This window comes from Folsomia candida, unplaced genomic scaffold (assembly GCF_002217175.1).
Source record: "Folsomia candida strain VU population unplaced genomic scaffold, ASM221717v1 Fcan01_Sc008, whole genome shotgun sequence".
In the NCBI taxonomy this organism is placed as follows: Eukaryota; Metazoa; Arthropoda; class Collembola; order Entomobryomorpha; family Isotomidae; genus Folsomia; species Folsomia candida.
Window position 1 is genome coordinate 3,897,794 of NW_019091200.1, and position 14,197 is coordinate 3,911,990.

At 37.5% G+C, this 14,197-nt stretch overlaps 3 protein-coding genes and 1 long non-coding RNA gene across 4 annotated transcripts; 2 read left to right on the forward strand and 2 right to left on the reverse strand.

Moving 5' to 3' along the window:
- The first annotated feature begins 70 nt into the window (after positions 1-70).
- On the forward strand, positions 71-3,815 carry LOC110853697 (alpha-amylase 1). Its single transcript, XM_022102008.2, has 10 exons — positions 71-342; positions 829-1,081; positions 1,187-1,278; positions 1,393-1,508; positions 1,992-2,245; positions 2,449-2,660; positions 2,886-2,960; positions 3,168-3,344; positions 3,462-3,617; positions 3,681-3,815. The coding sequence occupies exons 1-10, from the start codon at positions 154-156 to the stop codon at positions 3,690-3,692; spliced, it is 1,536 nt and encodes a 511-aa protein (XP_021957700.1). The 5' UTR covers positions 71-153; the 3' UTR covers positions 3,693-3,815.
- A 3,880-nt stretch (positions 3,816-7,695) lies between these two features.
- Positions 7,696-9,552, forward strand: LOC110853249 (thermitase). Its single transcript, XM_022101501.2, has 2 exons — positions 7,696-8,720; positions 8,788-9,552. The coding sequence occupies exons 1-2, from the start codon at positions 7,840-7,842 to the stop codon at positions 9,293-9,295; spliced, it is 1,389 nt and encodes a 462-aa protein (XP_021957193.1). The 5' UTR covers positions 7,696-7,839; the 3' UTR covers positions 9,296-9,552.
- On the reverse strand, positions 9,388-10,552 carry LOC110853389. Its single transcript, XR_002548199.2, has 2 exons — positions 10,350-10,552; positions 9,388-9,907 (listed from the first exon to the last, which is right to left on the reverse strand). It is a non-coding gene; the product is annotated as an uncharacterized LOC110853389 (long non-coding RNA).
- A 1,260-nt stretch (positions 10,553-11,812) lies between these two features.
- Positions 11,813-13,273, reverse strand: LOC110853421. Its single transcript, XM_022101683.2, has 2 exons — positions 12,801-13,273; positions 11,813-12,377 (listed from the first exon to the last, which is right to left on the reverse strand). The coding sequence occupies exons 1-2, from the start codon at positions 12,986-12,988 to the stop codon at positions 11,945-11,947; spliced, it is 621 nt and encodes a 206-aa protein (XP_021957375.1). The 5' UTR covers positions 12,989-13,273; the 3' UTR covers positions 11,813-11,944.
- Between the last annotated feature and the right edge of the window lie 924 nt (positions 13,274-14,197).

Here is a 14,197-nt window from a genome sequence, read left to right on the forward strand (position 1 = left end):
TGCTGACATATCGCTAATTTAATTGATTTATGCAAACTGGTTCAGTTATAAAAATAGACCCGCATATATAAAGTGTCATTGATAAGCAGTTTGGATAACTGGACTGGACCACTCTGGATTTTAGAGTGTAGTTTGTGACCACATAAAAATAAAATGTTTTCGAAAAGGGTGGTCCCGATTTTGGTGATTGTGTCGTTAGCCGTGGTGGCCGTTCGGGGACAATGGGAAGCGCACTTTACGGGTGGGAGGACATCGATCGTGCATCTTTTTGAATGGAAGTGGAATAATATTGCGGATGAGTGTGAACGATTCCTGGGGCCGTATGGATATGGTGGAGTTCAGGTAATTCTGGTATTTAGTTTTGGGTGTGGAAGTAAGTCGAATTGAAGAAATGGATGGAATGAGAGATTCAGCTCGAAATTAAGGACAGGAGTTGAAAGTCCTGTCGAATTTTGAGTAGATTGAGTCGAATTTTGAGAAGAAATTTTGAGGGAGTATTTATTGTAATGATCAGTAACGAGTCAATCCATTGCGTCAAAATCATGAATCTATAACAGTAGAAATATAGATTCATGGTCGAAATTAGCCTTCGTTGAGTTTTATGTGAGTCAACTTAAGTGTGTAAAATGCTCTTTTAACAAATAGAAATTATTAAGTTTTGTATTGAAATTAAATTGAGTTATTTAAATTTTGCTAAATTATCACAATTTTGAAATATTTTATGAGACTACAGTCTTTTACTTTGAAAACTAAACACTAAATATGATAATTTTCGTAAATTTAATTTTGATAATATTTATGTGTAAACTTTTCTACAAATGTTTCCAGGTTTCTCCCCCGGGTGAAAATGCGGTTATCAATGACCCCTTCCGCCCATGGTGGGAGCGTTATCAGCCCGTCTCTTACAAATTAGATACTCGATCAGGCTCGGAAGCAGAGTTTGCCTCGATGGTTCGTCGATGTAACACGGTCGGTGTTCGTATCTACGTTGACGCCGTGATTAATCACATGACTGGTTCGGGAAGCGTTGGCACCGGGACGGGAGGAAGTCCGTACAACGGAGGAACGAAGGAATACCCGGGTATGTTGCTCTGGGTGTAACTTGCAAATTTTTGCAATTTTGTGCAGTGCAATTTTTTGTATCTTTGTAGTAATGCAAGATTAATTTAATAATTAAATTTTTCAGGTGTACCATTCGGACCGCTGGATTTTAACAGTTATCCAAACGAATGTCCAAATCCGTCAGGATCAATCGATAACTATAACAATCCAATCGAGGTAAGTAGCAGGCTTATTTATGTGAATAATATCAATACGGAAACTTACGAAAAAATGAAATTCGAAACATTTCGAAAGTTTGATAATTTGGTTTCCGAATTATTTCTACTATAGGTCAGAAATTGTGAGCTTGTTGGTCTCCGAGACTTGAAAATGGGGACGGATTACGTGCGCGGAATGCTTATCGGCTATCTCAATAAATTAATTGGTTACGGTGTGGCTGGCTTCAGGTAATGCGGTATTTACAAATATTTTACTTATTAGCTGTGCCAATTTGTTGGAGAATATTTGGAATATACTTAATTAGGTATTTGAAGGATGCAGAAATAGCATTTTTATGGTTGATTGTCAACATCGGTTAAATACTCTAAATTGTATAAGTTTAGGGTCCGAATAAAGAATTCAGGATTTTTTGAATTTATTACGCTAATATTAGATAACCAAATTGGTGTCGTGCAAGTCTATAAATATTGTAAAAACGCGTCAAGTTTGCAGCTCTGACGTCACTGTGCTCGTATCCTTACCATGTGAGCCAACACCGTAGGATAGGAGCACAGTGACGTCAGAGCTGCAAACTTGACGCGTTTTTACAATATGTATGTACATAGTTGATATTTGTCAATCAAAAGCTTGCTTTTCAAAATATTTCGAAATCCGAGAAAGTATGAAAATTTAAGAAAGTTAGTGTGACTTTAAATGAATTTGATTTTTAGGGTGGACGCGAGCAAGCACATGTGGCCTGGCGATATGCAAGCCATCTTTTCTCAACTAAACAACCTGCCAACGGACCACGGTTTTCCTGCCAACGCTAGAGCTTTCCTCTTCCAGGAAGTGATCGACCTGGGGGGCGAGGCGATCAGTGGGGACGAATATTTTGGCCTTGGTCGAGTTACTGAGTTTAAATATGGAAAATTCTTGGGAGAAGCATTCCGTGGATTGAACCAGCTCAAATGGCTCATCAATTGGGGTATGCAGAAAACATGGTTATTCCAGAGCTTGAAATAGGTCAAAAATTTCATAAAACCGTTAGAGTTTAAACACTTTAAATACATAAATAATTGTAAAGTTTGAGTGAAATAATTCCGATATATGTATTTTTCCTAAATGGTTACCCAAATAAATTCTAGTCACTAAAACTACTTAAATTTCTACTACATTTATACCTTTCAGGTGAAGGATGGGGCATGTATCCGAACAGTAATGCCCTCGTCTTCATAGATAACCACGATAACCAGCGAGGTCATGGCGCTGGTGGCGAAAACATTTTAACTTATCGAGTATCCCGTCTGTATAAAATGGCTGTCGCCTTCATGTTGGCCCATCCCTATGGGATTACAAGGGTTATGTCGTCCTATGACTGGTCACCCTTCGAGAATGACTGGGTATGAACATGAAGGAGCAAATATGCCGTCGATTCCTTTTTATTTTGCTGACAGAAATTTCCTGAAAAACCATTTTTCAACTCCTGTTTCTGGAAACACCAAGTTTTTTTTAAATTTGATGTCGTTTTTCCCGTGAAATTTCTGTGTAGTTTTAGACGAATCGAAGTTTTAAACTGCCAGTAGGCTTTTGTCAGTGGATTTTTAAAAACGTTCTGAACTACTTAGATTGGACCACCAAATACGAACGGAAATATTGACGATGTCCCAATCAATGCTGATTTGACGTGCGGTGGTGGCTGGGTATGTCAATTTTTCAAGTTTTTAGTTTCGAAATTTAGTATTTCATGAATACAGTAGGATCCCAGTGCTGCCGTGCTAAAGGGGTCTGACTTAACTTAACTTAACTGTATACCTCCTCAGCACGGGAACTTTGGGATCCTACCATAATTCGCAAAAGTACTTACCAGTGCCCGTAATATTAACAAATTTCTCCACGTGCCACTCAAGGTCTGTGAACATCGTTGGCGTCAAATCTACAACATGGTCAAGTTCCGTAACGTCGTGGCCGGAACTGGGGTGAACGATTGGGTGGACAACGGGAACAATCAGATCGCCTTTTGTCGTGGAGATCGAGGATTCATTGCGATTAATAATGACAACTCGCCACTCATTTTGAGCCTTCAGGTATCAATTCTGTCCATCAAATATATAGTTGTCGGATGAAATTCATGCGAATTGATGTCAGATTGACGTCAAGTGACAGTTTAATAACAACATTTACGTTGTCCTAAATTTTTGTAGACGTGTCTCTCCCCCGGTCAATATTGTGACGTAATTTCCGGAAACGTGGAAGGTGGGAGGTGCACGGGTAAAACGATTACAGTCGGAAGTAACGGGATGGCAGATATCAACATCAACAATAGCGATCCAGATCCAATGGTTGCGATTCATGCGGAAGTAAGGACTTTATGATAAAAGTGATGAATTTAGAAATTTTAATATTCTTTTTCCTTATTATAGTCCAAGCTTTAAGGAAATTCTGGAAACCATTGATTGGATTTTGACAAGGATTAAATAATTGGAATTTTAAGATTACAAAATTGTGTAAACGTTATTTGTATTTATGTATAAGAATAAAATTAATATCGATCCTTAGATTTGATAATATTCTATTCTATTTTGTGGTGTGATTCACACCGTCAACCGTGTGAAAAAATACGTTCGGGCCACAGATTTTTCAACGTAATTCAATTTAAATTATTGGCATAATTAAGTGAGAAATCTTTGACAAAAAAATATAGTAATTACTGAATTGCTGTATACACATGCATACATCAGGTCCAAGTGCAGTAAATAAAGTAAGACTATTGTAAATAATACACATTAACTTGTATTATGCATGAGTCGTTGAGCAGATGAGAACTTTCAGTCACATTCGTTTGACAGATCGGATTAAGATAATCATTGTTCATCATTTTCCAGGAATACGGACTTTTCTAACATTATGTACGTAAAAGAGAAAGGGGAGATCCATAAATTATGTCACGCAAAAATCGCGACTTTCTAGAGGCCCCCCTTTAAGATGTGTCACATAGGCGTGATATCATTGAAGCCACCTCTTGCTCTTGCGTGACATAATTTATGGACGGTCCGGAAGTAGTAAATGTTGGTGTTATGATTATTCGATTATTACATTGCCAATCACGACCAGCCAAAGATACTAAAAGACAAAGGACATGACGATCAGGCACTGACCGATTATTTGTTTACCTAGAACACAGATTTAGAGATTTAGAGAAGTTTAAGTGCTTATTAAAAAAACTGCTGGTCGCACCAGTCAACTAAATAACATAACAACTTAATTATGAACTTATGATAATATGGATTAAGATATTACTACATATTCAACGTCAATGTGCGACGGACCAGGTAGAAATAATCACCCCAATTCCAAAAATTGAATCATAAATCACGCCATAACAATCAGACTATTTATGTAATGCGGATTTCTTAAGTATAAAAAGCACTCCAACGCTGGAGAGAGTATCATTCCCTCCGATGGAATATTAACTACAACTTCAAATATTGAAACAGTAACAATACCAAGAACCAATAGACAATTTCATTTGAAAATGAAACTTCTCGTACTCGCACTTTTCGCATTAGCGCAAGGACGACCTGAAAATGGCGACAAAATCGACTACCGTCTCCTCGGGGCGGCCAAACAAGCCGAGAATGGCGATAAAATCGACTACCGTCTCCTCGGGGCGGCCAAACAAGCCGAGAATGGCGATAAAATCGACTACCGTCTCCTCGGGGAGGCCAAACAAGCCGAAAATGGCGATAAAATCGACTACCGTCTCCTCGGGGCGGCCAAACAAGCCGAAAATGGCGATAAAATCGACTACCGTCTCCTCGGGGAGGCCAAACAAGCCGAAAATGGCGATAAAATCGACTACCGTCTCCTCGGGGCAGCCAAACAAGCCGAAAATGGCGATAAAATCGACTACCGTCTCCTCGGGGCAGCTAAACAAGCCGAAAATGGCGATAAAATCGACTACCGTCTCCTCGGGGCAGCCAAACAAGCCGAAAATGGCGATAAAATCGACTACCGTCTCCTCGGGGCAGCCAAACAAGCCGAAACTGCTGACATTTTCATCACTTTTCAGGAAAGCACGGCCCAAACATTGCAAGCGATCGAGAGCACCCGATTTGACACTCGAGAAGACCGACTTAACGCCATGAACTCTGCCCTCGTCCGCCTCGCCGGCCGTGTCCAGTCCAACGTCCTGTCCTACCTCCAGGGTCGATTCGAGTTCAAATCATTTTGGATCACGAACCAGGTTTACGTCAAGGGAGCAACGTTGGACTTGATCATGGTTCTCGCCTCCTTCAACGAAGTCAAGAGTTTGAAGTTGGAGGAAATCATTGAACTGGACACGATTGGTGGCGCTGGAGGGATTTCTTGTCGTGGATGTGCGACGTCATCTTGTGCCCGGAACGCTCTTTTGGCATGTGCCCAATTAAATAATTAATTGGATTAAATAATTGGATTTGAACATTAAAATGTGTTTTGTATGTACGGGATAGTACGGATAAGAATAAAAGTAATATTAGCTTTGATGATTTTTTTTTGTGTGAAAAATATGTTTGGGCCGCATTCTTTTGTTAAATATATCATATACGTAATTCAATTAACATTAATTGCTTAGTCCAGTAAAAAAATCTTCGACAAGTTTAAAAAATATGGTAATTACAAAATTGCCAAATAATTCTATATCCATATCGATCGCATCACAGTAAACAAAGTAAGAATCATAAATAATTAAGTGATATTATGCATGAACGTTGAACAGATGCAAACTTTGAGTCACATTGTTTGACAGATTAGATAAGAAAATCATTGTTCATCAATTTCCAGGAATACGAAATTTTCTAATGTTATGTACATACGTAAATGTAGGTGAGTAATTAATATTATGACCATTCAATTACCCCATTCATAAAAATGATCATCACTTTACAACCATGAAATCGATATATATGACCCTGTCAGTCACGACCAGGCAAAAATATTAAAGACAAAGGACATGACGATCGCTCGTGGTCACACCACACTGACCGATTATTTGTTTACCTGGAACACAGATTTATAGATAAAAAATATTCCTACATACATAATTACGTCTGATATGGTTTAAGACAGCACTACATATTCATTAACTGACGTCAATTTGCGACGGATCAGGTAAAAATAATCAGTCCAATTCCAGAAATTCAATTATCAATCACGCCATAATAATCGGACTAATGCGAATTTTTTATGTACAGAAGGGTTTGGCACTTACGTGGATACGAATTTGACCTTGAATAACCCCATAACGGTTTGTCGCAGCGGGTCAAAATTTTGAACAGACGAGCATGTTATCCTCAAATACTTGTGTGCAAACAACCAACTCTCTACTTTCAAAAATGCCTCCCCCACAGCCCCCAGAAGTTGAGACAGTAATTTTAACTTTTTCCAAACTCGGTCTAAAAAATTCGGTCTCCGCAGAAAAATTTTTGTTTTCAAGTATTCGACCCCAAATAAGTTCATTTGACTTATATCTGGGGATTGTACAGGTATTTCACTATTCAAAATGATTTTTATCACCAACCTAGCTTCAAGGTCCTTTGCATAATCTGAGGTCAACTTTGCCGTCCGGGAAGACGCTACGTCATGATGAAAAATCACCTTAATTATTTTTTTTACCGTGCAATTTAGGAAAATGTTATTCTAAAAGTGATTTAAATAGACAGTCCACATCATACTTCGCAGATACGTTCACTTTTTGGTGGAATTTGATAAGTGGGAGGATACCACGACCCGACATTGCACCCATCACCATAAACTGTTTAAAAAAGTTCTCCTCACGCGGAAGCACCAACTTGCGTGAATTGTTTTCGGCATTTGTCGTGCAGTAAACTGTTCGAACCTAATTAGTAACTTGTAGAGAAATTAGTGCTTCGTCAAATGTCACCAATAACTCACTCTGATTCCTTGACAGAAAATTCAAATAATTTTTTTTTGTAAACACGGGCGCGAGTTATTTCTTGTTTTTCGGCCAGCTGATACAAACGAGTTTTCCGACGACGTCGTTTCTTCAAAATCTAAATTTCTCTTTTCACTCAACACTTAGACACCCCAACCTTACGGAAAATTTCCCTTTGGGTCGGTGGAGTGTCTTTTGAGGTCAAGAGGTCACTTTTCCTAAACACGGCCGGAATTAACACTTTTTTTGCCTTCTTTCAGGGGGTGGTGGTTGCCGTTTACTCAAAATTTATCGCTTTTCACCTATATTTTTCAATACCTTATTGATTGTAGATTTCGAAACCGTTTTCCATTCACTTAGTAGAGAGATTGTATGTGATCTTGCTTGATTAATTTACAAACAAAGTAGAGAGTTGGTTTTTTGCACACAAGTATTTGAGGATAACATGCTCGTCTGTTCAAAATTTTGACCCGCTGCGACAAACCGTTCTGGGGTTATTCAAGGTCAAATTCGTATCCACCTACGTGCCAAACCCTGTATAAAAAGCATCCAAACTTTGGAGCAGAGTATCATTCATCACTGAAAAGAAATATTAACTACAACTTCAAATAACATTTTTAAGAACAATTACATATTTTCACTTGAAAATGAAGCTACTTCTAGTACTCGCACTTGTCGCTTTAGCGCAAGGCCGACCTGAAAATGGCGACAAAATCGACTACCGTCTCCTCCGAGCAGCCAAACAAGCCGAAACTGCCGACATCTTCGTATCATTTCAAGAAGGCACGGTCGGAACGTTGCAGGCGATCGATGACACCCGATTCGACAGTCGAGAAGACCGACTTGACGCCATGAACTCTGCCCTCGTCCGGCTTGCAGGTCGTGTCCAGTCCAACGTCCTGTCCTATCTCCAGGGTCGATTCGAGTTCAAATCCCTGTGGATCACCAACCAGGTTTACGTCAAGGGAGCCACGATGGACTTGATCATGGTCCTCGCCTCCTTCAACGAAGTCAAGAGTTTGGAGTTGGAGGAAATCATCGAATTAGACACGATCGTGGAGGGGCCAATTTTTCGTGGAAGACAAGATCCATCGGGCGAATGGGGCGTCAAGAAAATTCAGGCGGCCGAAGCTCGTGAACTTTTGGGGTCCACGACTCAAGCGTCGCAAATCGTGGTGTCAACAATTGACACTGGAGCTCGACACACCCACGAAGCCTTGAGAGCCAACTGGTTCGGAGATTATGGATGGTTCGACCCCTACGATGCCAACGCGTTGCCCATGGACATCAACGGTCACGGGACTCACACGACTGGGACGATCTGTGGCGCTGGAGGGATCGGAGTCTATCCGGACGCTAAATGGACTTCTTGTCGCGGATGTGCGACTTCATCTTGTGCCCAGAACGCTCTTTTAGCATGCGCCCAATTCATCACCTGTCCAACACGCCCTGACGGAAGCGCGCCTGACTGCAGCAAGGCCCCACATCTCGTTTCTAATAGTTGGGGAGGTTGTCGCGGTGCTACTTGGTCAGTCTCATACAATTAAATTTACTCTACTGATACCCAGTTTTAATGATTATTTTCAACTCTACAGGTTTGATGGTGCAATCGCTGCTTTCCACACTGCTAAAATCATCCCACTTTTCTCCATCGGAAACTCTGGCCCACCCTGCAACACGGCAAATTCACCCGGAGATCGAAACGTGATTGGCGTGGGTTCCACCACGGTCACCGACGAATTGTCCTCCTTCTCCTCGGTCGGCCCTACCACCGACGGAAGAATGAAGCCCGACATCTCTGCACCAGGATCCAACGTCCTTTCCGCCTACAACACGGCGGACGATGCTTATCGAGCCCTCTCCGGAACGAGCATGGCCTGCCCCCACGCCGCCGGACTGACCTCTCTCCTCCTCGCCTACAACCCGAGCATCAGCTTTGGCAATGTGACGGCCCACATGCGGGGTGGGGTTGACCAGGACCTCGTCGACATGGGAAAGGTCTGCAGCGGAATCCCCGACAACCAATTTCCCAACCATCATCACGGCGAAGGCAGGATCAACGCATTCAAATCCCTTCAACGACTGATTAATGCCTCCAAATAACGATTCTTCAGAATAATCATCATTTTGGATCTTATATGATATGCTCAAATTGTTAGCTTAGTTAATTCATCTATTTTCTACTGGAAAATAAATATTTGTGTAATTTTTATTAATTTCATTAGCTTTAAAAATTACTTACATAAATGGAATTTTACTTGGTTCCAAATATCCGCTATAAAAGGAATTAGTTAAAATATTCGAGAAACGTTCAACTTTATTTTGTAACAGGTACACAAATCAGATTGCAATAATTTTAAGACGCAATAGACTGTAGAGTTCAAATTTTAGTTATGACAGACAAATTTTCAAGATACTATGTACATAGGTACAAAATTTAACATTTTCAAAATTTAATATTTTTTAAATTTTTTTACATAAAAAATGAAACAACACCACTCAAAAATTGCAAATTAGTCGCAGTGACACCTAAAAAATCCAGTGAACCAACGGCAGCCCCCGGTGGAAAGGGTGGTCGACAGGCAGTGGACGGAGCATAAATTGTGGTTGTAGTCCCACGGACCGTTGCACCCATATCCAGCGTCGACTGCGGACATCAAACCCATGGAGAGGATGACCAAGGCGAAAATAAGAAACTGTGTTTGTCCAGCCATTCTGAAAATCAGAGATTGTATGTGATCTTGCTTGATTAATTTACAAACAAAGTGGAGTAAATTGAGATTCTAGTAAATTAAAATGAGGATAAAACGTGAGATTTACAGAGTGTACTTTCATTTTTTTAACAAAATTTTAAAGAGTTGTCTGAATTTTGTCGTTGCAAAGATAAAGATTTAACTAACAAATTTGAGTTACAATTGATTTTGTAAATTTGTGCAATAATTTTATACGTTTTGATAATTTATAGAGTATGCAAAAATTAGCGATAAATTTTTGCCATCAAAGTTCATCTGTAGCATGGCGTAAAATGTATAAAAATAAATATAAATGTCCAAAATCAAATTAAAAATACAACATTGAAATATTAAATTGGAGGTTTCTTTTCTAAAAAAAATTTTCGTACCTTAAATTTAAATACTCAAACTTTTAATTAACTTACGTATATAGTTTTGGGATAAGTTTTGAGAGATTGTTTAACCAAGTGGTGAATATTCTTGTCTGAATGATGCTACGACTTTGAGACTTTGATCACAAAACTGTTTTTGCAGAGCAAAATGACCATGAGTTGTTTCATATCTTATTATTTATGGGCAGTCAGAGTATAATTTGTTATCTCTGAATTTACTGGAGCTTCTTAGCTTAATTAATGCACTCTAAGCAATCAATTATTTTTGCAATAGTTGCAAAAATTATTTCCAACTTCCACTTGTTCCACTACTTCAAATTTGAAGACAAATTATTTTACATATTTGTGCACACATTTGTCAACGAATGTCTTCCCATTTTACGAAGTTTAAATATATATTTTAATTTTTTGATGGAGCAATTTAACAAATATTACAGCGGAAGAGAACTAGCCTGTCAATGTCATTAGTCACATAAATTAAAGACGTGTATAAAATACGGACACTTTTTAAGAAGATTTGTTGCAAGGTTTACTTGAAATGTGTTGGTTGATTGATGAGCAAGTTGTTTTTGTCATATGCATTCTTGAAAAATGAAGATTTTCTATTTTCTTGGAATGTAAAGATCTTTGGTGTTCCGTGTAATATGTGAATTAAATTAAATATGAGACAAGATTTATTTAAGACATTTTGCATGTACGTATCAAGTACACGATCTATTTGATTTTGAAATTAAAAATTATAACTTAAAATTGATTACCAGGTTTGATAAATAAATCAAACGCTGCTAAAATATTTGGTTTGTTACCAGACTATTTAGAGTGTTCGTACTTATGTATGTACGTCAACCAAAGCAAACTTTTACGTGCACGAGTTATCGAGGTGTCAATTCAGTTGAGAAATGAGAGTTCTAATTATTTTTTGGGTTGTGTCTATGTAGTCAAGCACAGTATGTGCGGATGTATTGAAGATTATGAGGTTGTACTTAATTACTGGGAAGGCTAAAGAATATGATTATGCCAACTTAATTATTGAACCAAACAGTGATTTATTGATTCAGTTGCTTTTTTTAACCAGCATAAATCGTCATCATCCCAATGATCTGATTGCTTATTTATATATTTAATTGTGGTGTAATATGTAATTGGAATAAAATCGTTGCTTTCATGTTTGTGTATTAGTACTTACATACTCATGTAATGTACTTATTACGAGTTTAACCATGTGATTTTCCATGTATGTATGAGGTATAACTTCAGTAATGCAGCATATGAATTCTATATTATTTGGATTTGAATTTGGAATTTTTTTGGGGAACAAATCTTATCGAATTTCAGTTCACTTAAATACTTCTTTCTTTATGAGAATGTTCCATTCAAGAAATTTTCAAGATTGATGATTTGATCTCGTAGGCATCTTCACCAAGTTGAATAAAAAACAACGCTTTAAATGATTATTATGATTATATTATACATGAATCAGTCGTAAAAGTTTCCGTTTGCGACTATGCATATTTATTATCTTTTAATTTGTAAATTGACTTTTAGTGTAATGTTTTTGTTACTCTCCTTGTGTTTATAATTTTTTTTGCAATTTGTAGTGAAATTTCAGTAAAATAAAATTGTAATTTTTATGAAAAAGTATACGTTGGAGGATTGCCAATTTTCGTGGCGTTTCCTTTATTCTCGAGGCTGTTGCATCCCATTGTAGCAGACCGAAAGTTGCGGTTAGAACCAACCAGGCCGCCGTTACCATTTACACATGTGGTATTTCCTGTGAAGTCATCATTATAATACAGCGTCCAACTTGACATGCCAGAAACTATGACATATTCTGCCTCGAAGCCAAAATTGTTTGCAGCTGAGGTTGTGAATATTTTTTCTGTGCTGACCGCACTCGCTCCATCATAAATAGAAATAGATGGAGTGGTAGTCTCCAAGGGGCCTACGTATCTCAAAGATTTTGAAACTGTGGGATACGTAGAATTGAAGCAGTATGTTGAAGACCTGAAATTAGTGTGACTCTGATAAGGGCTGAAGTTGACTCCAGTGTAAAAGTACCACCTGCGTAAAAAGACTTACAATGAATATGTACCAATCTTCATCAAGAACGAAGTCCCACAATTGCTTAAATTTTTATTTTGAGGCAATTTCAATAAAATTATGTGACAATGGATAAATATTAACGACAGGAAATTCAATTCTACCCTGTGAGTATCGGGTGGTCGGAGACTAATACAGGCCGTTAAAGGATAATCGTCTTTAAACTTTACATTCAGAATCGCTTAAAATCGAATTTATTAAGTTTAAAGTTGGAAAATATGGAAAGTCTAATCTAAGTAGGTAGTAATAAACACCAATTATACCTCTTATTTGAGCAACGCCGTTAAATGAGTAAAAATTACTCCTAACTTAATGCCATGAAGTTAATTAAAAATTTCTTACAAAATATGTAAATAAACAATATACTAATTTTCAGTGATTTACCATCCAACAACTTTTATGGATTGCACTGAGGGCAAGAAAAACTCCCAATTTGCCAAGTTTGGCTCTTTTGTTTCAAAAGTGAATCCTGGTCCTGTACAACTCAACCCTGAATGAAGGGTCATTTCTTGTACGAAAGCAGTTGAACTTGCCACAAGCAATAATAAGATAGTAATTCTTGAAAAAATCATGACGAGAAGTATTTTCGGCTGTTAACTTCTCTAGGATTAAGTCGGTTACACAATTTTCGACAAATGAAGTTCCACCAAATTTGGTAACGATTTACTACCGACAGGTAATATAATTTAAATATTTAGAATTTTCTTGGAAACTTTGGAAATTTCTAGTGTTGTAATAAGTTGAAGTTCGCCTAAGTTATCGTTACCGTTCTGTGACTAAATCGTAACCAAGTAGAACCTAATTTTATGACAATTGTGTTATCAAAGTTTTTAGCAGATGCTTCTAGAACGTTTGAGGCAGAGAAGGACTGAATTTATGGCAAGCAGTCAGTACTGGTTTCTTTTTATATCCGTCGAGGTGTACGAGGTGTAAAATTAAAACGAATACCTTATCTAATTTTAGTGGAAATTTACACCCAATTCATTGAAAACCACTTTGACAGCAACTTGAAATAAAATTCATATCATCTAGCTGAAACAAATTATTCGGAGAATATTGCAAACCACACATGTCAATATGAAAGCTGTAATTCATTGAAAATTTTGTCAATTGTTTGCTATTGATATCTTATTGAGTAGGAAAATGATGAAATATATTGATAACGTTGATACTCATAATACTCTAAGGGATGTGTACGACGTGTATCTAGATAAGTCCCTACATATATCAGAGATATTCAGCCATGCAGAAGTGATAATTTAACGTTTTTCTTGGGCTTGTGACAGCAAACATTTCCAAACTGTAATCAATATTCATGAAAATATCGTTAATTGCACAATATGAAGTATGGATAAGTCATTGTTATATCATACTCTGTGGGATAAGTGCAATCTGATAAAGATAGCGAATGTATATACATACATACTTATGTATTTATATACCTATTTAGCAGAATACAGAAATCATCCCATATATACAGAATTTTTGGTAGTAATAAATAAGTTCTTGGAAAAAACTTCAACTTTAAACTTATATAGCTTATCTATTCAATTGGATATCGAATGAGTCTTGTTCTTGGAGAAATGTCAGAATTGATGCTAAATATTATTTTAACAGCGCATAAAGTTTATTATTTAGATTTAAAAATTTCGAAATTTTCATATTTCCTTGATATTGATTTTTATTTTGAAGTTCATTATTTTTTATTCAATTAAGCTAACGCAAGTGTAATCAACGTTTGGAATGAAAACATTCAACCAATAGGAAGCCCATTGTCATTC